General features: G+C 41.3%; 1 protein-coding gene across 8 annotated transcripts in view; it reads right to left on the reverse strand.

The window, feature by feature from the left end:
• The window catches only part of PDE9A (phosphodiesterase 9A), an 80574-nt gene that overhangs the window by 35045 nt on the left and 22159 nt on the right, over nt 1-23370 (reverse strand). For 2 of the 8 annotated variants that reach the window (XM_083611948.1, XM_083611950.1), the window contains 3 exons: nt 8215-8269; nt 6992-7062; nt 2505-2589 (listed from right to left, as the gene is read on the reverse strand). In XM_083611948.1, coding sequence (XP_083468074.1) covers nt 2505-2589; nt 6992-7062; nt 8215-8269 — 211 coding nt within the window. Of the gene's footprint in view, nt 1-2504; nt 2590-6991; nt 7063-8214; nt 8297-15738; nt 16022-19596; nt 19863-20632; nt 20724-23370 lie in introns of those variants that run through there. The other 6 variants (XM_083611947.1, XM_083611949.1, XM_083611953.1 and 3 more) reach the window with 5 other exon arrangements.

A 23370-nucleotide genomic window follows, 5' to 3' on the forward strand; every position in this document is an offset into this window, starting at 1 on the left:
CCTCAGGTTAAGAACAGTTTCAGGTTAAGAACGGACTTCCGGAATGAATTAAGTACTTAACCCGAGGTACCACTGCAGTAGACAATATTAACAATAGATGCAATTTCATTATTACTTTCTTTCTTTCTGGGAAAAAAGCAACAAGGGAGAAAACAGGTGGTGAGAAAAAGTCAGTGTCCAAAAGGGGAAAACTGAAGACTTCTTCTCCAGATCAAACACACGCATGTTGTACCTCTTTAGTAGGGATGAGAGAGAAATATAATTTTATTTGCATTTGAATGAGACAGTAGCTAATTTGCACTTCTCAAACCAATATGTGAACCAAAACACAGCTGCCCTTCAAAATTCGCATTTCTCCAAATTTCATGACATCGTTCTCCAACCAAAATGTACAAACATGCATTTATTAGGGGAAAGTGCACATAAAAATGCATAAATTAGTGAAAGTAGCATACACAAATGCATTATATCTGCAAAAGCTATTTGCAAAAATATTTATATTAGACGTGTTTATAAATAAATCTGCACCAAAATGCTGATGGATTTTTGTGAAGATTTTTTTTTAAAAAAAAATGATAGAAAAAGGCATATTGCTGCAGAAATGTGGAGAACTCAAGATTGGAGAAGTAAGAAAGCTAGAGAAACTGAAATCGTCCATTCCAGCACTATAATGAGATATAAACATGTAACACTTTGGCAAAAGCTGCCTGCATCAATGATGACAACAAGAACTCTTTAAGCACTTTATGCACCCTCTGCATTGTGAGCATGGACCATATCACAGCACTATAATTCCCAGGTTTTCCTAGGGGAAGCTTGGACAGTTAAGCGGGCTGAAGTTTGCAAAGCTGCCATGCTTTTGCCCAGCAGTACCAGCCTTCTGAACTGCTTCTATCTTCTTTTCTAAACAACTTTAATCATGTATTGGCTGCCGACATGCTTGCTCTGATGTGTCAGCGACAGCGAAGCCGAAATGTACCAGCTGCTGCAGCCTGCCATTACAAGCTATGATTGCTTCTGCTACTGTTTTAATTGCAGCTCCAAACTTGGTAACGCATCAGATTAGCAGACTAGCTTCTTCCGCTGAAAAGGAAATACCTCCTTCTGGGGTTAAAATATAGCATGCACATCCTTGCATAGTACAAGACCATAACAAGAGGAGTCGCTGTGTGTATATTGTGATATTTCCTCAGATTACATTTCATATCTCAGCAGGTCTGTTTAAAATAAGAGAGCCTCTTACCAAACAAATGTTTTTCTTGGCAGAATAAGTTTTTGTTCTACGCATAAAACTAAGGCCAGAATTCTTTATTACCGGATGGGTAAACACAGGGAAATCAAGATGTTAATCTCTCTATGAGAGTTATTTTTCCAGTCATCTGGCATGAGCTCGTTTAACCATTAAGTCGCCATGTCTGTTTAAATAAAACAAGTATCATTCATATATATGTATTGTTGCACACCACCATCAATCTCCGAGTTGTGCGAGATTCCAGGGGTTCCTGGCACTTACCCAGGTCCTGTGGTTCCTTTTAGAAATGAGGCACAGCAGAGACTGCAGTGTCTCTTCTATAAATGGTTTATTTAAACATATATACAACCTGAGCCGATGATGGAGGGGTTCACAGCATTAACACCCCAAGAACGTCTTGCTTCTCCGATAGCCACAGCCTTGGAATCCAGCAGAAATCAGCCATGCCTCTCTTTCTCTGACTTCCCAGCCTGCAGCTTTTTCATCCAGCTTCTAGCTCACATCACTCAACTCTCCACTCTGGCTGTTTGTCTTTCTAACAAACAGACAGTTGAGAGAGGGAGGCCCACCCATTTGTTCTCCAGCACACAGACACTACCTTTGTTCCCTTAATGACTCATACTTCGCAGGCCGTTACTAGGCTGGCCTGGCTATTCCAGCAATGGAATCCATGCTGGATCTAGGAATTAGAACAGGGGTCAGCAACCTTTTTCAGTCGTGGGCCGGTCCACCATTCTTCAGACCATGTGGTGGGCTGGACTGTATTTTGAAGAAAAAAATGTACAAATTCCTATGCCCCACAAATAACACAGAGATGCATTTTAAATAAAAGGACACATTCTACTCATGTAAAAACACGCTGATTCCCGGACCGTCCACGGGCCGGATTGAGAAGGCGATTGGGCCGCATCCGGCCCACGGGCCTTAGGTTGCCTACCCCTGAATTAGAAGGATCTTGCACACAGCCTACCTCCCCCCCCCCCCCGGCAACTCATAATACTACATGCTGTTGGATTATACAGCTTTTTAAAAACAACAACAACAACCCCAGACCATCAAGCATTACAAATTTGTTTATTAGGCTGCAATTCTATTCATACTTACCTGGGAGAGTAAACCTCACTGAACTCAATGTGATTTACTTCCAAGTAAGCTTTCTTAGGATTACTGGAAGAGTCTTAATGCAGGAATCTCTCTGAGGAGGCTGTTTTCCTCAAAGACGAAAGAAAAAGAAAAGAAAAGCAGAACTTACCTGGTGCTTCTCGCTGCCATTTCATCCCTCATCTTTTTAATATCACTCTTACACTTTTCAATCTCCGCTACTTTCAGTCCTTCCACTGTCAACAAAGTGAAACAACAGGGGGGTTACCATGGAGAAACCCGAAGGATCTCATTTCAGTAACTGTGCAGATTTTTCAAAAGGCACCGAGCGGTGGTGTTTGCCAGTGACTCAATGGTCCTTCTGTCCGAAACCTGTTCCTTTGCAAGCATGTACGGCAAACATCATAAATCATTAAAACTGACAAGATTTTAGGAGATCCCCCCCAAAAAAAACTCACAGTCATAGTACCTATTGTGAGCAGTACACAGCAATATTTAGCTGTCTTGCTGTTTTTCAGAGTCTCTCTCAGAACATGAATAGATGAAAGCACCTGACAAAGCTATTGCAATGATATGTTAACAATAAGAAGAGCTGTAATTGTATTGTGACAAACGTGCTTTGCTGGGCTTAAAGCACCCTATTAAATGAACAGGTGACATGAAAGAGGAAGCTGTGAGGATCATAACCTAATCTGGGAACTGGGAAGTAATTTCAGTTCTTGATAATTACTTGAAAATATGATGCTGTTCTTTAAATATCAAGCAGGGTTTGAAAACAGCACAGGAAATCCTGTTCCTGTATATGTATGGCATAGGGCAAAAAGTTTGACTTGTTATGTGTCCAGGTGGCAAAAAATGCATTTCATGCAGCCTTGAAAGCTTAATACAATCTGAATAGATAAGTGGCTTTTTTCTGCTGTCTGGTTGCTGAAGGACTTTAAAAAAATGGCACTGCATTAAGTGTACACCATACTCAGTAGGATAATTTCACAGCCTGCTTGCTTGCTGTGCTCAAGCTGGTACCTAGGAAACTCAAGGAAATTTACAAGTGTTTAATTGGGATTCATTTGGTCATAATAAAATGGCCAATATCCTCCTACTCCCATGTGTTGTGGAACACAAGATGGCGGTTTTATATATGATTCTAGGTAGTAATGACATGTCATGCAGTATTTTATGCTACTGGTTTTTGTACTGTACCCATCTACCTTATGTGTGAATGGCCTAAGGCCCAAGCATTAATAAACTACTACTACTACTACTACTACTACTACTACTACTACTACTAAAAGGCTAATATCCTCCTGAGCTCCTCTCATTTGTTGTGTAACGCATGTCAAGTGGAACTTCTCCAGGGGTGACATTAAGCTTTCATATTTGTCTGAAAAGAAGAAGCTTCCATAATACATGCAAATGTGATTGCTGCATTTGAATAGGTGAATGAAGAAAGAAAATGAGAAATAGTAGTGTGTAAAAAGGAAAACATGTCTTAATGAGTCAGGCTTGATTGAAATCAAATTTGATTGCTATCAAGCCAAGTTTGCCATCAGTATGTCAGTTCATTTTTCATAAATCCTCTGCTTTCACGAATTATTATTACCTCTTTAATGAAGTGAAACTTATTTCACTCACCCCCACTTTTAAAGAGGAACACTAAAGAAGAGCAAGTTGTGAAAGACCGTGGAAGGCATCAGCCCTGTTTGCCCTTATCCAGCCATGGCTTTGCTCTGTGCTGGGAAGTAGCAGAACCACCAACGTACCCACAATCTCATTTTGGGGAGCTAAGCCATCATACCTTTCCACATGTAAATAACAGTAGCAGAGGACTGTATGTATGAAAAATTGTCTGCTGGGTGTGCTTGCACTGGATTCTCCTATGCAAACTATATGGAAATGAACAGAGGTTATATATCAACCTATTCTTGGTACGCGGGTGGCGCTGTGGGTTAAACCACAGAGCCTAGGACTTGCCGATCAGAAGGTCAGCGGTTCGAATCCCCGTAAAGGAGTGAGCTCCCGTTGCTCGGTTCCTGCTCCTGCCAACCTAGCAGTTCGAAAGCACGTCAAAGTGCAAGTAGATAAATAGGTACTACTCCGGTGGGAAGGTAAACGGCATTTCCGTGCGCTGCTCTGGTTCACCAGAAACGGCTTAGTCATGCTGGCCACATGACCCGGAAGCTCTCTCGGCCAATAAAGTGAGATGAGCGCCACAACCCCAGAGTTGGTCACGACTGACCTAATGGTCAGGGGTCCCTTTACCTTTTATTTTTGGTACATTGGGTGGTATTCAACCAGGGTTTACACAGAGCAGGCCCATTAAATTAATGGCAACAACTAAATTAGGTTCATTCATTTCAGTGGGATTACTCTCAGTAAAACTTAGCTGAATACCACCCAGTGGTCTCCACTGTGTTTGTAAACAAAATGTTTTCAAAGGATTTTCCTTTTCATAATACTAAACTAATCTCTTCAATTACCTGCCTGCCTGCCCTCAGGCATATATATATATATACTGTGTGTGTACTAGACATTTGAGGAGAGGCTTGATTTTTAAAGAAAACTGGCTCATGGAACAGTAGATATTAATCTGATGCTGAGATGTTCTGATACCTCAGGGAGCTAAGATGTCTGGTGCAACTGCTAGTAGAGACATAAACTTAGTGGGCAAAGACTCGGAAGACTGTGTGACTTGTTAATGTAAACTGCAATCCTATACATGGGTGGATCTAGACGTAGGTTAAAAACGCTATAAATATGTCAGAAATCGTTATAAATCGTTACCCAAAAAAAGCCTATGTAAAAATCCATATAAACTCCTTTTTGCTCTCTGGCGCCATCTGGTGTTCTATGCTTATAACGCATTCAAAATGTATTCATGTGACGAATGTATCTGAGTCCATGTCTACTCAGAGGTAAGTCCCACTGAGTGTAATAGGGCTTGCTCCTGAGTAAACGCAGCAGTATCGTCCTGGCTGTACATTCAGGTGGGCAGTGGCAGTGGCTGTGCTGTTTTAGGGTTGTTGTTGTCTCCACCCTTGTTCCATCTGCCAGGCTATGAACTATGCCACATTTAGCAACCAGGAGACTGTTGAGGAAGCTTTCTCCCTTTCCCCAATCTCCCTCTCTCTGTTCTGTCTGCTTATCTCATTGTGTACATATAATCATCTAGTCCCCCTACTTCCCACAATGGCACTGGCAAGCAAGATGCATAAGGTTGCAAACCTGTCTCTGCTGTTTCTCTCTCTTTCTCCTCTTCCTGCATATTCAGGGCAACAGACTACCTAATACGTACGTGGAGTAAATTAAAAAATTGTCCAGTAGCACTTTAGAGACCAACTAAGTTTGTTCTGGGTATAAGCTTTCGTGTGCATGCCAATGGTTACCACCAGTTCACTGAGAACTTCAAAGGAAATATATAGGTGTTTCAGCAGCACTTGTGGGGTGGGGTTGGGGGGAAGGCTTCAGAAAGTAGCCAGCCTATGAAAAGCAGGTAGGAGTCAGGAGAATTATATCTTTGCCAAAAGCCATCAATCTTGATCTACTGCATTTTTTTATTTTGCCCTGAGAAGTGCTTCTTGAGAAACTGGTTTCATTCCAAAAATAAAAGGTCATTACAGATTGAATCTACATTATTACCCCACAGTGTGCCCAGTTAACAACAGGTGAAAACAGTTGTAAGAAGTCCCAGCAATAGGGGTGTTTGTGTGTATTCACACTTGACCAATGGCATTATGGCTGAGAGTATGCCAAGATGGCAACCACCAGCTCCTTATGCATTCATCTGGGGGAAAGTGCAGGGAGGAAACGATGAGAGTAACCTAACCAAGGGAAGGGTTTTCAAACACGTATCAAGTAGCTGCACCCACCATTGTGGATGGCAGGTTCTAGAATAAATCTAGACCAAAAGCAGCCTGTACAATAATAACACCTGCTCAACAATGTTGTAATGACCACTTCCTTCTGAATAGCCTAATGGAAGGGAGGATTTTCAAATGTGCATCAAGTAAACCTTCTGGGTGGCAGGATGTAGAAAATCAATCTGGACTGAAAGCAGTATGTTGAGGAGAAGCATGAACAATTCTTGACTGAGCAAAATGCATTTTGGGGCAGTATTAGGAGCACAGCTCCCATTCCCCTTTTTATACCTGGGAGAGCAGCAGCATGAGAATGAAGCCTGAGAGCATCAAACCCCCAAAATAAGTAGGAAGAAGAAAGTAGAAGAGGCATAATTCAAGGAGGATGTATGGGTGTAGTAGATTGCTACATTTGTCAAGCATGCACAGGAGCTTAAACCTGGTCTGGGGACTTGAGTCTTTCCAGTTTAATGGATAGGATTGATTTACAAACTGGGTGCAATTACAGGAGGCGGGTCTCAATATAATTCTTTCCAGATATTCCTTGTAACAGAATGATGCAAAATATAAATTGAGACTTTTACTTTAACAAGTAATTCTATATTTTGTAGATTCACCCCTTCCCTCTTCAGTATAGTTTTGTACCTCACAAAAGATAAAAGGCAGGAGGAATGGTCCTAATGGGATATATCTGTACCTCTGGGGCTCAGCACCGTCTCAAACTGACACAAAATTAATTCTAGGTTTCAATTGCCTATGTTTTTTAAAAAATAAAAATACTCACATTCAACTCTTTTCTCCAGCATTGCCAAGTGATTATCTACGTCGGTTTTCAGTTCATCAATTTTAAATACCCTGGAGGGAGAAAAAAATTAAACAGGAATGCATGCACATCTTTTATAGCTGTACAATTAAGTGAATTTATAACAAACCTGAATTCTGTTGATGGGGAAAATATTAATATAAAACTCTGACTTTGAATCCATTTAAATATACTTTTTAAAAAAACCCCATTAAGTGCAGATACCCCATTAATAAGTTGTTGTTTTGGTCTAGTGATCAGCTATAGGCAGTGGCGTAGCGTGGGGGGTGCAGGGGGGGGCTGGCCGCACCGGGCGCAACATCTGGGGTTAGGGCAAATCCATGGGTTAGGGGGCGCAAATCCATGGGTTAGGGGGCGCAAATCCATGGGTTAGGGGGTGCAAATTACTTGCCTTGCCCCGGGTGCTGACAATCCACGCTACGCCACTGGCTATAGGCAAAATTATTCCAATATACAAATAGCAGAATTCCCACTGTGCTAACAAGCTATTGCCATAAAGGGGAATCTTGATCTATGTGTAGTTGCTTACTTTAATGGGATGTAAAGCTTCCCTTCATGAAATAAATGGGGTAGCTGACCTCCATTTTAGAAGCTCTGTTTTTCCTGGGTTTCACACATGGGGTGTGTGGGCTGGTGTGTCTATCTTTACATTTCTAAAGAGTCTGTATGTGTAAATTAAAGTTTCCTTTCTTAATATAATAACCTGATCTTTATTCCAGCAGCATTAATTATATTTTCTCAGTGGCTTCATTTATGCTGCTTTACAGTATTTTATTTTGCAATCATGTAAGTGGTTTATTAAGGAGTTGACTAAGGAGTTGAACACTCTGATTTAGTTAGAACAATGCTAGGGATTTTGCATCCCTCTTACAAAATGCAGCATAGATGAATTCTATTTCCTTTCAGTTACAAGATGGCGGGGGGAGTCCAGTGAATTCATTGCATGTTTAGTCACTGGAAAATCCCATTGGGTTCTGGATTGCAGCCTTCAATTAATTCATCTTTCTCTGCTTGACTAGCCTGTATAAACTTTTAAATGACTCAGGCATACCATATTCACTATGCAGAACAATGAGAGAAAAGCTGGCGCATTTATCTCAAAGCAAACTGTTTGGGGACTGCAGTGTTGAAATGAATGCAAGGAGAAATATAATTACACTAAAACTATTGCATAAAAATATTACCTGGAGAATTGCTCGATCACCTGCGCCAGCAAATTCTGGAACAGTTCCTCTTTTTCTATTAAAAATATAAAGTAATGGGAGACTAATGAATGTAAGATGGAGCATAGCAGACCTATTTCAGCTTCCACACTGACAGAATTTTTTTAAAATGGCATATTTAGCAAAGAAAATAAGCTTGGCTATCCTCGTCCAATCAATACTTGCAAAAAGTTGCCGTTGTCAGTCTAGTATCCCAGGTAAGTAGGTATAGGATTGCAGCCTAAATTGTGCTCTGAATTGTGAAGATGGATAGCCTTTATAAATGACATTCTCAACAATGTAACCAAAGGTGTTATTTTTAGACTCATAATAGTCACCTTCGGGGGGAAAACCCCTTACTCCCTATATGAATATTGAAGGTATTCTTGGGGAGTGGGAACTTCATTTGCCTTTCTTTTTACCCCTAAAAGAAACAGCTACATTAAAGCACAATCAGCAAACCTTTATTATGCCAATCTTCCAGTTAATCTGAATTCAGCATATATTCCCCCAAACCCCTCTATACGGCAGCACTCAAGCTTATCCAAACCTCTGATTAACCAAATATAAATGGCTTATAGGTAAAATAGGAGGTGCTCTACCAGCATGCGATGAGGGCATTTCAGAAAGTAACAGCAATTTCCAATATGCAGTGGGGGGCATCAATTTTGCTTTTCCATTCAAAAACACCCTCGTAATGTGCTTTTAAACACTGCAGTTTGATAGTCAGTGAAATACACTTTCCATTCTCAAGTGAATACATGGCCTTATTCATTAATAGTTACACATGCTTAGATTTTTAAAAAGGGTGAAAGGAGGAAGGAAAGAGAAGAAAAATGCATAAAGTTCCTCAAATTATTCTCTCTCTCTCTCAGTAATGCATATGTAAGCACCTGTAGGAATAAAGGTATTTAGTACTAGGCAGAGTGGGAACAAAATCTGCTACACCTACCAGTTATTTGTCGAGATAAGAAAACTAGTTTAGCAGAAAAAAGAAATGCACACAGGGTTCTGTGAATACTATATTGGATTGGGACATGGGTTCAAATTATGGTACTATGTATATGATGGTTGAATCTGGTAAAGTCAATTTTCTCCTGGCCTCATTGTGTTGTTCTATAAAATGAAAACAACAACAGCCTACTTCAAATTATTGCTGTGAGGTGAATGTAAAGTATGGCCATATTATGTCTGCGCTTCATTCATTTCATGGACGTATAATGCCACCAAATTTTCCAAAGAACCTCAAAGCAGCTAACAAATCAAAATTTACAATGATATTAAAACCTGACAAATTCCTGGACCGCCTCCAAACTGTTACTGTATTGCAGGAGGGGATCAGCCGCACGTTGGCAAATTTAGATTTGGGCAATTAGAGAAGATTAAAGTGGTCTGGAACTCTTATGCACAAAAACTACTTTTAAAAAAAATGACTTTTGAAGTACGGAAAGTGATGTGAAAATACACTAGAAAGTGTGGAATAACAATTAATTTATGGGAAGTTGTATAACCTTCGTGCACACAAATCAGCATGGATGCTCAGTAAACAGTAGATACAGTGTGTCCCTTGTACAAGCTTTGTTCAAACAAATTGGAATGCAAGTTCAATAAACAGGACCTGGTTACGAACTTTAAACCACTTCGTGAATTGCTTATAGGTAAAATAGAAGGTACTATATCACCATGCTATGAGGGCATTTTAGAAAGTAACTGCAGGGTCCCCGAACAATCATCTGGTTTGTATTCAACCAAGTCCTATGCAGAGTAGACCCACTGAAATGAATGAACCTCAGTCCTGTTTCTTAATTTCAACAGGCCTCCTCTGAGAAGGATTAGTGTTGAATATTACCCGCTACCTCTACTCAAAGGTCTTCAGCAGAGCTCTTCTCTGAGTACCTCCACTGTCTGAATTAGTGGTGTGCCAAAACATGTCATCTGATTTCTCAAAAATGCCTTTCCCTACAAAAAAAGAGGCTTCCATTTCTCTGTTTCCATTCTCAGGAGACTTTAGAATTGCTTTATAATTTTGGTCAGTGCAGGGTTCATTGTGAAGTGGTTGAGAACAGAACTTTCTATTAAACATTTTCCCAGTGTTCTGCGGCTTCCCCAACTTCTTGTACTTCCTGATCTGAAAAAAACCCCATGGCAGAAGGTACTGGACGATGTTTCCCCCACCACATACATTGGAGCATGGGAGGCTGGCGCAGCTGGCCACTGAGTACCTGAGATTCCTGCACTCATAGATTTTGCCTTTAAGGGATGCTCTTCCTTTTATTTTTAAAATATATCTTTCAACCCTTAAAGGTAAAAAGACTTCACTCGAAAAACAATGAGCAGTCAGATGCACAGTAAGTAGCCTCACCACCTTCCCATGCTTATAGGAAAGCCAGGCTGAGGCTGTCATGGGGGTTTCAGGAAATACCCAGGTACTCAGACCCCTGGAGAGATGCTTTATAGAATGAAAGAAGGGGTCCTCACAAAAAGCCCTTGGCAACCCTGAAAGTACGGCAAGCACAACAAAACCATACCTCCCATCCAGGATGATTTCACCAGAATCTTCTTTCTGATACATTCTTAATGCAGTTTTGAAATTTTTTTGGAGAATGTTAAATAACAATAAGTGGGAGGGATTTCTAATGCAGCGCCAGTTTGAAGTACAACAGATGGCTAACAGGAAATAAACCTCCTTGATTGTGGCACCCTGCCCATGGAGTGCTCTCTGCAAAGAAACTTGTCTGACACTTACTTTGATGCCATTTTCGTGCCAAGGTAAAGGAAACCTATAATGCCAACACATCAAACGTATGGCAACCAAGCAACAGCACTTTAGAGAATGATCTGGAGATGATTACAGAGGATAACTGAACATGAGCCAGCAGTGGTGCTACACTGATTTATCAAGACAATGATATTACCTTGCTTCAGACAAACTAACAGCAAGTGCCTGTTTAAATGAAATTTAAGGGTTCCAAGGGGTACAAGTCACCCTCAACATTTGCTTTATCCTTAGAGGATTAATATGTAAATGACATTGCTGTTTCTCATCAGGACTGATCAGACTTGGGCTAAGTTGCTGTTTAACAAAGTTTAGGGCAACAGCATTTGAAATACAGTGCTTTTTGTGGTGCTGAAACAGAGGGTCAGGTTACCTATACTGCAGACTGGGCTCATGAATGTACCCAAACACATGGAAAGATTTTCTGAAAACGGGTCGTATGAAAATTTTGCAGCTTTAAAATAATAATAATAATAATAATAATAATAATAATAATTATTATTATTATTATTATTATTATTATTATTATTATTATTTACTGCAGCCTTCGAGTGCTCCAAGATGATACTGCATGCTGCCCCAAATGGTCCCAAATAGTGCCCTCTGGTCCCTTATAGTGCCAACACATGAATAATAATAATAAAATCTTGCTGCAAATCTCAGCCACTATTTTCTGCCTCCATCTATCTCCCCATCACAGTGCCCCAAAGCAGGTCACTTCTCCCTGCTGTGGCAGCCCTGGCCTACTGACCCTAAGTTCTCCCTGCACAGTTTTTTGGGGGGAAGTAATGGGAAAAAACTTTGCATTTGCAAAAGAGGTACACAAAAGCCTAACTGTGTAACAATCATATTTAAAAAGTAAAAACACCTAATAAGGCCTCAGGAGCAAAAGTGTTCATGCATGTTTCTTCAATGAGAGCTCTGTATTGTTGCATGTCAAAACCAATCTCTGAGCACTGTGAAAGCCCAGGAGTTCCAGGCACTTACCCAGGGTTTGTGTTTGCCTTTGGAATACAGCACAGCAGAGACTGTGTGGCATCTTTATGATCTTGGGGTTATTTACGAATATATACAACCTGAGCCTACGATTGAGGGATTCATAGCATTAACACTCCCAAAGGGTCTTGTTTCTCCTGTAGCCACAGCCTTGGATTCAAAGGGACATTGAACATTTCTCTCAAACGTTGCTCCGACTCTCCTGCTTGTTGTTTTGTTTCTCCGTCCCATTACGCCCTACTCTCAGCTTCCAACTCACATTGCTCCCAGCTCTCTTCTCTAATCTCTGGCTGTCTTAATTAGCTTTTAACACTTGTTAGATCCAGGGTTTACAGTGGTCTGGCGCACATTTTAACACCCTAAACTTTTATTAAATTATTAAACTTACTGAATCCAGGGAAAGGTCTAGCAACCATAAACTCCTATCAGTATATTCATTGTCCAGTACAGCCCAAACTTCCTTTTGCTGTTCCTTGCTCATTGCATCCAGCTGGAGAAACACTCTCAGCCACTTTGTCTACCGCAGGGGATTAGGAAACAAAGGTGTGCTGCTACTCAGGTTCTCTCAGTTGTGTTTAGCAGTCCTGAAAGCTAGAGTGCTGGTGTTTTGTTTCCAATACCTGTGGTCTGAAAGTTATCTGTTAGATCTATTACCATGCCGTAGAAAAAGCTTGTACTGTTTTGGTTTGAAGTGCTTTTATTCACATTTCAAACGCTTATTCTCCCTCAATTTTCCTCACCGCATTTGCAAAGCCTGCAAAGTTTAGTTCCCCATTGTATACCTATATTATCTTTGACTGCAAGACTGCAGGTAGGATTTCTTCTTTTTAACTCAATCATCAGACAGCACCTAGCTTTTGAGGTCCTTTATAAATAATGATTATTATTAATCATAAATATTATGATTTTAAAATATTACAGTTGCTTGCTTTCTCCTTTCTGGTCTTGCAGTTGTTATGAGAATTATAAGGTCTAAGATATAAAATAAATGTTCATAAATGTACCAGGCAAACACATACATAAATATATAAACCACATGCCTGAAGCAGTACAGGAAAACAGTCCTAAAGCCATTTTGACTCTTTCAGTGACCTCAAATATTACGCTGCAGTTTGGAAGGAAATGGGAAAAGCCTCCCCATTGTCTCTGTGCTCATTGGACTCAGGAATTAAGTATTTATCATCACAAAAGAATGGCCAGGTTGTCCAGGTAAACCAGGCATGTCCAAAGTCCGTTTCGGGGGCCTAATTTGGCCCACCGGTCAGTTTAATCCAGCCCCTGTGGCAGTTTATTTCCTGGGGTAAAATCCTAAAAAAACCTCAACAACTTCAATCCTAAAAAAAGGTTAACAACTTTGATTGGCCCTCTGGTCGGCCCTCACGGCCCTTCACTTCATCAAATCTGGCCCTCTTTGAAAAAAGTTTGGACACTACTGAGGTAAACCCATTAACTGGTTTCCTGCCAGACAGGATTCTGCTGTAGACCGCCTCTTCTGTGATGTATGTCTGATGTATTGGGGGGTAGTCTTAAGCTACTTGAGCTACAGGGTGGTAATTTCAAAAGTCTATATAAGGGCTTGCACACCATGGTTCTGGGTTCCTCCTCCCTCCTGCGTGGGGGGGGGGGGAGCAAGCACCCTGTTGCAACAGTTTAATAAAGATCAGGCTTACTAGCTGCTTTGCTTCTCCATATTCTCTCGTTGGCCTCTGTTGTTTTCTCCTACCAATAGAGAACCTACATAAGGACTCTATACGGGCTCTTGGGTACCCCATAAGGGAAAAGGAGCAGGTTTTTCTTATAACACAGTGCAATCTTGCTCTGTAATGTGCCCTATAGGACGGAGCAAGGGACAGCCTTGATTTGCCCTTTGCTCCAAATGGGAAGGGTGGTGGTCTGGAAACAGGAGGGCTAGATGCTGCCCTATTGTCATGGTCAGACCACTTTCTGGTAAAGTTTGGTCTTGCATCCTGCAGGAGAAAGGGACCGCTTGGGGTGGTCCGCTCTTGGAGGTTGATAAATTCTAATGGATTTCTGATGGCTCTGGGGGACATTACAGTGGCTTGACCAAGTGATCCTCTCGGTGCTTCTATTTCACTGTGGAACAGTGAGATTCCTAGGGCCACTGACATAATTGACCATGGAGATTGCAATTCTCCTTGGTATTTTGAGGAGCGGTTGAAGGAGTGGGATGGATGAAGGTTGAAACCTTGCTATGAAGCTGATCCAACACATAATAGGATACATAACTGTGCCCACTGTGCAGCAGTGAGGTCAGCAACGAAGTCATACTTTGCTGCATCCATCACATCCCTGAGGAGTCAGCCAGCAGAGTCGTTCCTTATGGTCTAGTTACCCTTGTGGATTAGCTACCCTGCACTTGGGTCAGATTCCTGGAGCACATCATGGCTGGCCACAAGGGGTTTGCCAGACACTTTGAGGAAATGTATATGGAGGATACATTCTGATACAACATTTTCATGTGCATGTATCTATTAGAATCAATCCTGCCCCCCCCATTAGTTGCTATTTCAGAGACGCAGGCTTTCCTAAGCTAGGAACAGGGTTGCATTTGTACAATAATTTCTGACCGCATGGAAGGCAATGTAAGTTGGTCGTGGAAGAGATGTACCACCAGAAAGCGCTTCAAAATCATGCACAGACCACAGATATTTTTTAAGGAAGAAATGCTTATGCTGAATCAGAGCAAGATTGTATCTCTAACAGTAGCCAACTCTGGAAAGCTTCATGCCTCCAGGATATGGTAATCAGAGGTATATAATATATCTTTCTAATATAAACCAAAGACAATAGATCAGCAGTTTCCAAATTGCGTTGCGTGGAGCACTTGGTGCTCTGCAAAGCATCTCCAAGTGCTCTATGAAGAAATTGGAAAGAAAATTAAATAAATATGTGCCTTTGGCATAAGGACGACGATAGTGCTCTATGACAAATTTCTCTTCCAAAAAGTGCTCTGCGACTCAAAAAGTTTGGGAACTGCTGCTATAGCTTATTGCAGCTGCTTATTTTAGAAAATGTAATGTGTAATACAAAATTACTTATTTTAATTTGCTTTTAAATATTAAAAGTCAGATTGCAGTGTTCTATGTAAGAGCAAAATTAACAGCTCAAGTAAAACTCAGCCATATTTTGAATGCTACTAAGCCCAGATCATAATGCAAGGATAAAATTAAAGTAGCAATTTCCTGCATTTGTTCTCTCTAGTCTTAATGGGGGGGGGGAAATACTAAGAAAATATTCATGAGATTAATACACAGTTGAATGATCATATATCTGATGAATTATTGCATTCTAATATTTAAAAAAATATTCCAGTTGGCTACAGCTCTCATTAAGGCATGCCTTCTCTCACTGTCCTGATGTACATAATAAGATATATCACTCTTTCCCCCACCCCTACTTTTTGCGAATATTTTATTTTAGCTACTACGAACCTCAGAATTGGAATAATCCAGCAAAGCTTCAAAAGCACTAAATCAAAGTAGATCCAAATACAACTAAAATACAAGACCCTCATTGTTCCACTTTGTTTCATTTTTGTTAAGCAATTCTAAAATGCAGCAAGCAGAACAGTAAACAGAAAGACCGGTTCTAGATAAGTAAATAGCTTTCACTTTTTTTAAAAAAAGCAGCTTAAACTTCTGCTGGAAATCAAATGGCTGAACTCAAATAAATAATGTGTTCAACAAAACCACGAAACTTTTCTTTCTGCTTACCATTCACAAACAGCAGAATGTTATACACAGGCCAAAGAAGAACAAACTCTGAACCCGGTATATCCTGGTTTCATTGCCTCTCAGAACTTTTGCAGCGGCTGAAGCTTACAAGAAAGTGACAAGGTCCTATAAAAAGAATCCACTTTCAAAAAAAGAAAAGAAAGGGGAAAAACCCACCCCTAGAAGTACTACTTTCCCTCCCTCTCGCTGTCAAAACTCACTTAAAGCGCTAGGACATTCTAATCCAGGGAACAGTCAACTGCAGCCTGATGTTTATAGATGTAATAAAAGAACGAAGACGTATGCTTTTATAACCCCACAACACAGTAAAGATATATGACTAGCAGTTCCTCTTGTCTTAAAGAGACAAAGGTCCCTTTCCCTTGCATCAACAGTAACTGTTTACTCAATTTCTAGACCTCATATCACTATCTGTGAAATGGTAACAATCTTCCAATGATTGCAGCTACTTATTTAAAAATATCCTTTTTTTATTTGCAGAATGCTCTACAATTTTTATTGGCATTACTCTCAAGCTTCTCTGGGAATTATAGGGGTTGCCAACTTTTATTTTCCTGGCAGGGTCCCTCTTGTGTACAGTGGTACCTCAGGTTACATATACTTCAGGTTACATACGCTTCAGGTTACAGACTCTGCTAACCCAGAAATATTGCCTCATGTTAAGAACTTTGCTTCAGGATGAGAACAGAAATCGTGCTTCGGCGGCGCAGCGGCAGCGGGAGGCCCCATTAGCTAAAGTGGTGCTTCAGGTTAAGAACAGTTTCAGGTTAAGAATGGACATCCGGAACGAATTAAGTTCTTAACCCGAGGTACCACTGTATTTTCCAAAGAAGGGAGTGAGGTCGTGATCTCGCTCATTAAGGTTGCCAACTTACAGCTATGTAAGAAGTGGAAATTCAGCAGGTGCAGCCTGAGGTAAGCTTTGCCACCTGAATTTCTACTTCTTTTCCTACGCCTGTTAAAAGGCACAGGAATCCTGCCAGAAAAAGAGTTGGCAACCTTAATGAGCTAGATCACTATGTATTCCCACCCCCACCCCCCGTGCCCACATATAAATATAGCTGGGAAGTGCACTTTGATTTTTCCAAAGAAGCATGACCAAATATAATTCTTTGTGTCTTTGTCGACATTAGGTCTCTTCAAGGTGGCTTTCAGATACGATACAATAAATCACAAATGCCATTGAAATAACAAAACTGAAACTTATCACAAAAAGAGAAAGGTCAGGAACAGTAAGTTGCTTAACACACCCTCTAAAACACTCTTCAGCCTGCATAAAAATTGCTATCAAGTCCAAGCCAATAGAATAAAACTGTAAAACCTAAAAAACAATCATGTATAAGCAAGAAGCATGATTAATAAAACTGCTCAAAGACAGCCCCAAAGAAACGGATCTCCAAGGGATGGAGCCAAGCACACATCACAATGGATGGGGACACTACTGAAAATAGGAGCCACCACTTAAAAGGCCCTGTCTCTAGCACAGGCATAGGCAAACTCGGCCCTCCAGATGTTTTTGGCCTAAAACTCCCATGATCCCTAGCTAGCAGAACCAGTGGTCAGGGATGATGGGAACTGTAGTCCCAAAACATCTGGAGGGCCGAGTTTGCCTATGCCTGCACTAGCACTCCCCAATCTGACTTGTCTCAGTGAATAGTTAAAGTGCAGGCCTCTGATGTTTGCCTTAGGGCACAGACAGGTTCCTTCGCAGCAGCAAAGGTGCTCCATAAAATAAAACAAAAGGGCAGTTATTATGTGAAGTAACACACGTGGTTGACTAAATCCCTCACCCTGACCATTAAGAACATAATATAGACTGCTGTTTGGGTTTTTTTTAGTGAAATTCAATCACATACTGACAAATTCAGGTTGTGCAACTACAAGTGACTGGGAGGAGTTATATGACAAACTCACTTACTTTTGAAATTTAATTTATATCCCACCTTCCCTGCAAGGAGCTCAAGGTGCTCAGACATAGTACATGCAGAAGATTTGATTATTTTGTGATGAGGAAAGGGATGGAGAAATGCACTGGAAAGTGCCGGGTAACACATGCTTTGACACAACGTCATCTAACCTCTCTGGCAATGGGTTCCAAATGGATGCTCCTTAAACTGCCAACGTGGTCTAACCTTCCTGCAAACAAATCAGGATGAATGTGCAATCAGCATGTCATCTGGAAGTGCCATCGGTCCAAGTTCTAAAATTACCATAGTATGTATCATTGCTGAGGCAAGCAGACTGTCCATAGACAGGAAACAATGTGTGGGAGATTTGCTCCTGCTTCCTACTTGGCAGGCAATTCAAATGGAGAGCACTTCTCAGAGGAGTCTGAAAGAAGGCCTAACTACATATTGCACAATGAAATGATAAGCAATCATATTCTGGTTTTCTTCTTTTTAAAAACAAATTATCAGAGTGCTCTCTCTCTCTCTCTCTCTCTCTGTGTGTGTGTGTGTGTGTGTAATAATCATCTGAGCACAGCATGCAGGTGAGGAGAGGTTTCAATCTTCCCTTTCTACCTTTCAGTCTTGATAAAAATCCCTCCCTTGACAATTAGCATTCTGAACAAACCCTGAGTGGTGCAACCACGAACAAGGCCCTGTCTTGCATTCCAGCCGCTCATCCCTCAGATGATGTTAATGATGATGATGATGATAATAATTTCTTATTTATACCCTCCCCATTGGGCGACTCCCAACAGAATATTAAAAGCACAATAAACATCAAACATTAAAAACCTCCCTAAACAGGGCTGTCTTCAGGTGTCTCCTAAAAGTCAGATAGCTATTTATTTCCTTGACATCTGATGGGAGGGCATTCCACAGGGAAGGCGCCACCACTAAGAAGGCCCTCTGCCTGGTTCCCTCACTTCTCGCAGTGAGGGAACTGCCAGAAGGCCTTTGGAGATGTTGGCGGAACATGCAGAGAGCACCCCCTGTTGAGCTTAATGAATGGTCATGCTTAGATGAGAGATGGTGCCAAAGGCTTTAAAGATCATAACCAGGACTTTGAATTGAACCTGGAAATAGGCAGGAGGTCCATTAAGCTGCTGCAAAAAGGGTAGTCCAAGACTTCTGCCTGCCATGTTCTGAAACTGCTGAGGTTTCTGGACACTTCTCCAAGATGACAGCACTACATACAGTGCATTGCAGTAATGCAGTTTGGATTAAACTAAGGCGCACTTGCTCAAAACTGTGGCAGAAATTGTTATGGGAAAATTCCTCTTCTCTGCAACAGTCTGTGAGAGTTCATACTGCAACAATCCACTGGCAGCCGGCAGTAATTTTCCAGCGTATAGTCCTGAGTAGTTGGTATCATCACCATCTGTAGCCCAGTAAGGCGGAAGATGGATGTTTTTATAACCCCAGAGTTCAGTAAATATTTATGACCAGCAAAGATAGTGTTCAAAGCTCTGCTCTGGAGGACAAGGAGTGATGCTGTTAGGACTTCTTGTGCATGTATGTCATGCAGTACAGAAATATTTCATTACAGAAAGGAGCCCCAGGTCAGTACTGTGATCTATCAGACCACTGCTGTAACCTACAGTAAAGTGCGGGTAAGAATTAGAGATAATCATCATCATCATCTGTCCTCAAAAGAAGGGTAAGAAGGCCTTCTGTGCCAACTTTTAAATACCTGCTGGAAAGTTTTCTGTTGTGCCAGACCTGTGCAGGCAGTTTAGAGTTGAGTTCATCCTCCCAAAATGATTTTTCACTTTTAAATTGGTTTTTCAACTTTTTACACTTTGTAAACCACTTGGATACAACTTATGACTTAGCAGATAAATATTTTTTTTATAAACAAACAAACAAAGTAAAATTTTAGATGACTTACAGTTAAAATGTTCCTATTTCAGCTCACTTCGATGGTGCACCTAAAATTAATTTCACCACTTTTTTGGACCACAGTTGTACAGTTTGCTTTCTCCAAAAGATCTTAGATATACGCATGGTATATTTTCAAAAGCTTCTTCTTTTCTTTTTCTTTTTGCAAATGCAACCCCACCCCCACCACTATGCAATATTCTTGAGTGAAATTTGGGTGATTTGCAGGACTGCCTGCTAATAGGTTACAGCTGCAAAGGAAAACCCAGAATTTCCAGTGTGGGTGTCTTTTGCACAGTCACTCCCTATTGTGCATGTCGTACTCTCAGCAAGGTCTCTCTAGTCTGACGTCAATGGGAGCTCTTCCCAGAATGAGTGCATAACATTCAGCAGGGGCCCATGCTGTGGATGCAACACCTGCAGTGTGGGAACAAAGCATATTCTCTGACCTCCCTCTCTCAAAGGCCAACTTACGTTAGCCTTCAGATTCGGCCAGCAAACAGATGTATGCTAATTCTGCAAACAGAAACACTGCTCATAATAAAGATGCGCTCCAGAAAGTTCAACAGACAGTGCAGAATGGTGTGGGTCAGATTCTACCCCGTTTCAATAGTGCAAGGACTCTTGCTAGCACAACAGAGTTCTCCCCCTCCCCATCTCCACCAAATTTGCTCAGGGTCTTTGTCAGGATAACCGTCAGAGCAGTGCATGGGGGCGGGGGGGGGAGAGAAGGGAGCGGAGATTGTTCTGCAGGGCAAGCAGAGGTGCTTGAACTGACTGAACAATCTGCTTAATGCTACAATGAATATGAATTAGGGATGAAAGTTCAGGGGTAGAGCACATGCTTTGTATGAAGAAGGTCTTGGGTTTAACCCCCAGATTCTCCGGTTAAAAGGATCAGCTAGCATGTGATGGGACAGACCCTGGAAAATAGGCAAGAATGGACAAACAACCTGGTCTGTCATAAGGCCGCTTCCTATGTTCCTGTATAGTATAGTTCTATGCAGGTTTTCATTTTACATGCATTGTAATGAAGCGGCACATACCTCAAATGCTCTTGAAGGTCTTTCACAGCTACCTTTGCAAAGAACCACCTGGAATAGTTTTGTAGGGAACAGACTGTAGCTGCAGCTGGTCTGATTAAGGGACTGTGCAGAACTGCACTGTTCAAGAATACAAGAGAAAGAAGTATGACTCATGGGCAAACCTGTCTCCCTGCTTCTTATGTTATCCACTCTGTGTGGATGGTGTGGAATCAATGGCTTGCACTCAGGGTAAGCAGTTGTAAAGGAGGACAATTTTTTTTCCACCTTTAAAGAGTCCTGTGGGAGATGGGATTGTTGACAGAAGTGAAAAAACTAGTCCCTGTTGAAATGGCTTCTTCTATACAACACAAATTTGTCTTGACTTAATTCGGAATTGGATTTTCATTTACTAACTGTCTTGCAGAATATGGAGAAAAGCTCATTTGTTCCTGAGAAACTCTCCCAGAGTATGATGTTGGCACATGCATGCTGCATGCATGCGCATTTAATTATTTAAAATAATTTCTAGACAGCTTACAAATTCTGAAGACGTTTCCAATAGTCGAGAACAGGATTCTAGACTAGATGGGCCATTGGCCTCACCCAGCAAACTCTTCTTTTCATGCAAGTCTAAAAAACAGAGGGGGCCAACTCCCAAGAGACTTACAGAATTAAAAACTGGCAGTGATCTACCCCCATTTTGGGAGGGTTCAGGTCAAAGTTGTGTAGCTTTTTTATGGAGGAGCCCCTTTTTTAAGGGTTTGGGGGGAAATTGCTGGGGAAACAAACAGCCTCACTGAGTAAACTCTGTCTTCTGTTCTGCAGATCATGCAGCAATGGAGGATGGGGCAAGGGGGCGGGGCCGGGTTTGATTTTACCAACGCTAAGGAAAGGGACCCAGCGGTCGACCGCGATCTACCAAAACCCAGGAATCTATCAGTAGATCACAATCAACCTGTTGGACATCCCTGGTCTAAAACATACATTAAAACAATATATAGCCACAAATATACACAATATCAAATTACTGAGAATTAATGATCTATAAACTAAGCAAGCATCCAAAACACACTACAGTTGATACCTCCCAATTAACCAGGTGGGGAGAGCATTCCAAAAGTAGGTGCCACCACAGAGAAGGCCCATTTCCACTTTGCTACTAGATGACATTCTCAGGGTCACAGCATGACCAAAACACCCTTTCCTGAAGAGAGCCACTTGTTAATATAAACATCCACACTTTACACAAAACACACATGAAGGTTTTTGATCCATATTTCAATTTCAATTTTGCAGGAAACGACTGGGAAATTGGCTCACGTGGAGATGTTAATCACCAAATGGTCGCTTAGTTTGGCAACACAATTTGGCCACACAGCTGTCTATGAGAGTTTCACCAAAGGTTAAAGAGTTAACACTAATGAATATATATATGTGCGCAACTGCCTTTGTATTTTGCATAGATTCACAGTGATCATCAAGATTAAGGGGCAAAAGCAAGGACGTTTGTGCATATATCTGCAAAGCAGCCTGGTAAAATAATAACTACTCAGGCAAATTATGCTTGACCTGTGACACAGCTGAGCGTGACCAGCTGGACAAATTCATATTACAGATGCAGTGATTGTGAACAAACTTTGGCATGATCACCTGACAGATACAACTGGGCAGTAGACCAAGCACACAAAACAACACTCCATACCACTAATGCCCTACCCTTGACTTCTGGTTTTCATTTTTACCACTCCCTGGGAATAATTCATGTGGCTGGGTTGAGATTCAAAAAGCCTTACTCAAAAGAGCAATCAGGAGCCAGGCCAATGGAAGTGTTGCATACAGTCCTCCCACCCCCACCTCCAGCACTGTTGTGATAAATCTTAAGCCTTGTGAGTCAATACAAGAGAGAGAGATGTGTTCTGTATGGAGATGAAATTGCCAGCAAAACATTCTTGCTTAATCCAAATGTGTCATCTCTTGACATAATTAGACAATTTAATCTTGGTGTCAGATCGCAAAACTGGCACAAGAGCAATAGGGCATATCTTTAATTTTTAAACAAACTCTGTGGGGTTTCCTTGAAGCTCTGTAAACACCATAAATTGGCTCATCTATCAAGAGCCATGTTCCCAGTGTCTTACACAAGCCTCCTACCAGAACAGCTGTATAAATCTCTACCGATCCAACATTCCTATTCCTATTGAGGTCCCTGGAGAGAAACTGTTGTCGTCTTTGTTTTCTGTCAATTATTTGATAACTTTGCATGCTCACCGGAAGGGCATAGACATGACAACTGATAGCTGTAGACAAGGATGCTTCCAGGTAAGATGAAGAGACTATGACATGCGCTGGCAATGTGATAAGAAGCTAATGCTCCACAGAGAAGCAGTGATGAATACTTCAGTCTCTGCCATCTCTTACCTCATAACCCATTAGGGAACAAAAAGGGTACAGCCATTTATTCTTGTTTCAGTTCAAGGTTTTTTTTTTTTGTTAGGTGTTGTTTCCTAAGCAGCAGCAACAGCAGCAACAGCAGCAGCATGTCCTGTTTTGCCTCTTGAGGAGAAATGGGAAGTGCCACTGGTGAAGAAATCGACACTGGTTTCCAGTGAGATCACACCAATTTCCAGTGAGATCTCACTGAAATTTCGTGAGATCATCGTACCCCACAATATCCCATGAGATTTTGGCAAGAACTTGCTGGAAATCAGCACCAATGCTGCACTGCTTCTCTGCTAGTGGATGCAACAGGGCAGGTAGGG

Source organism: Podarcis filfolensis, assembly GCF_964270895.1.
Source record: "Podarcis filfolensis genome assembly, chromosome: 4".
NCBI classification, from domain to species: Eukaryota; Metazoa; Chordata; class Lepidosauria; order Squamata; family Lacertidae; genus Podarcis; species Podarcis filfolensis.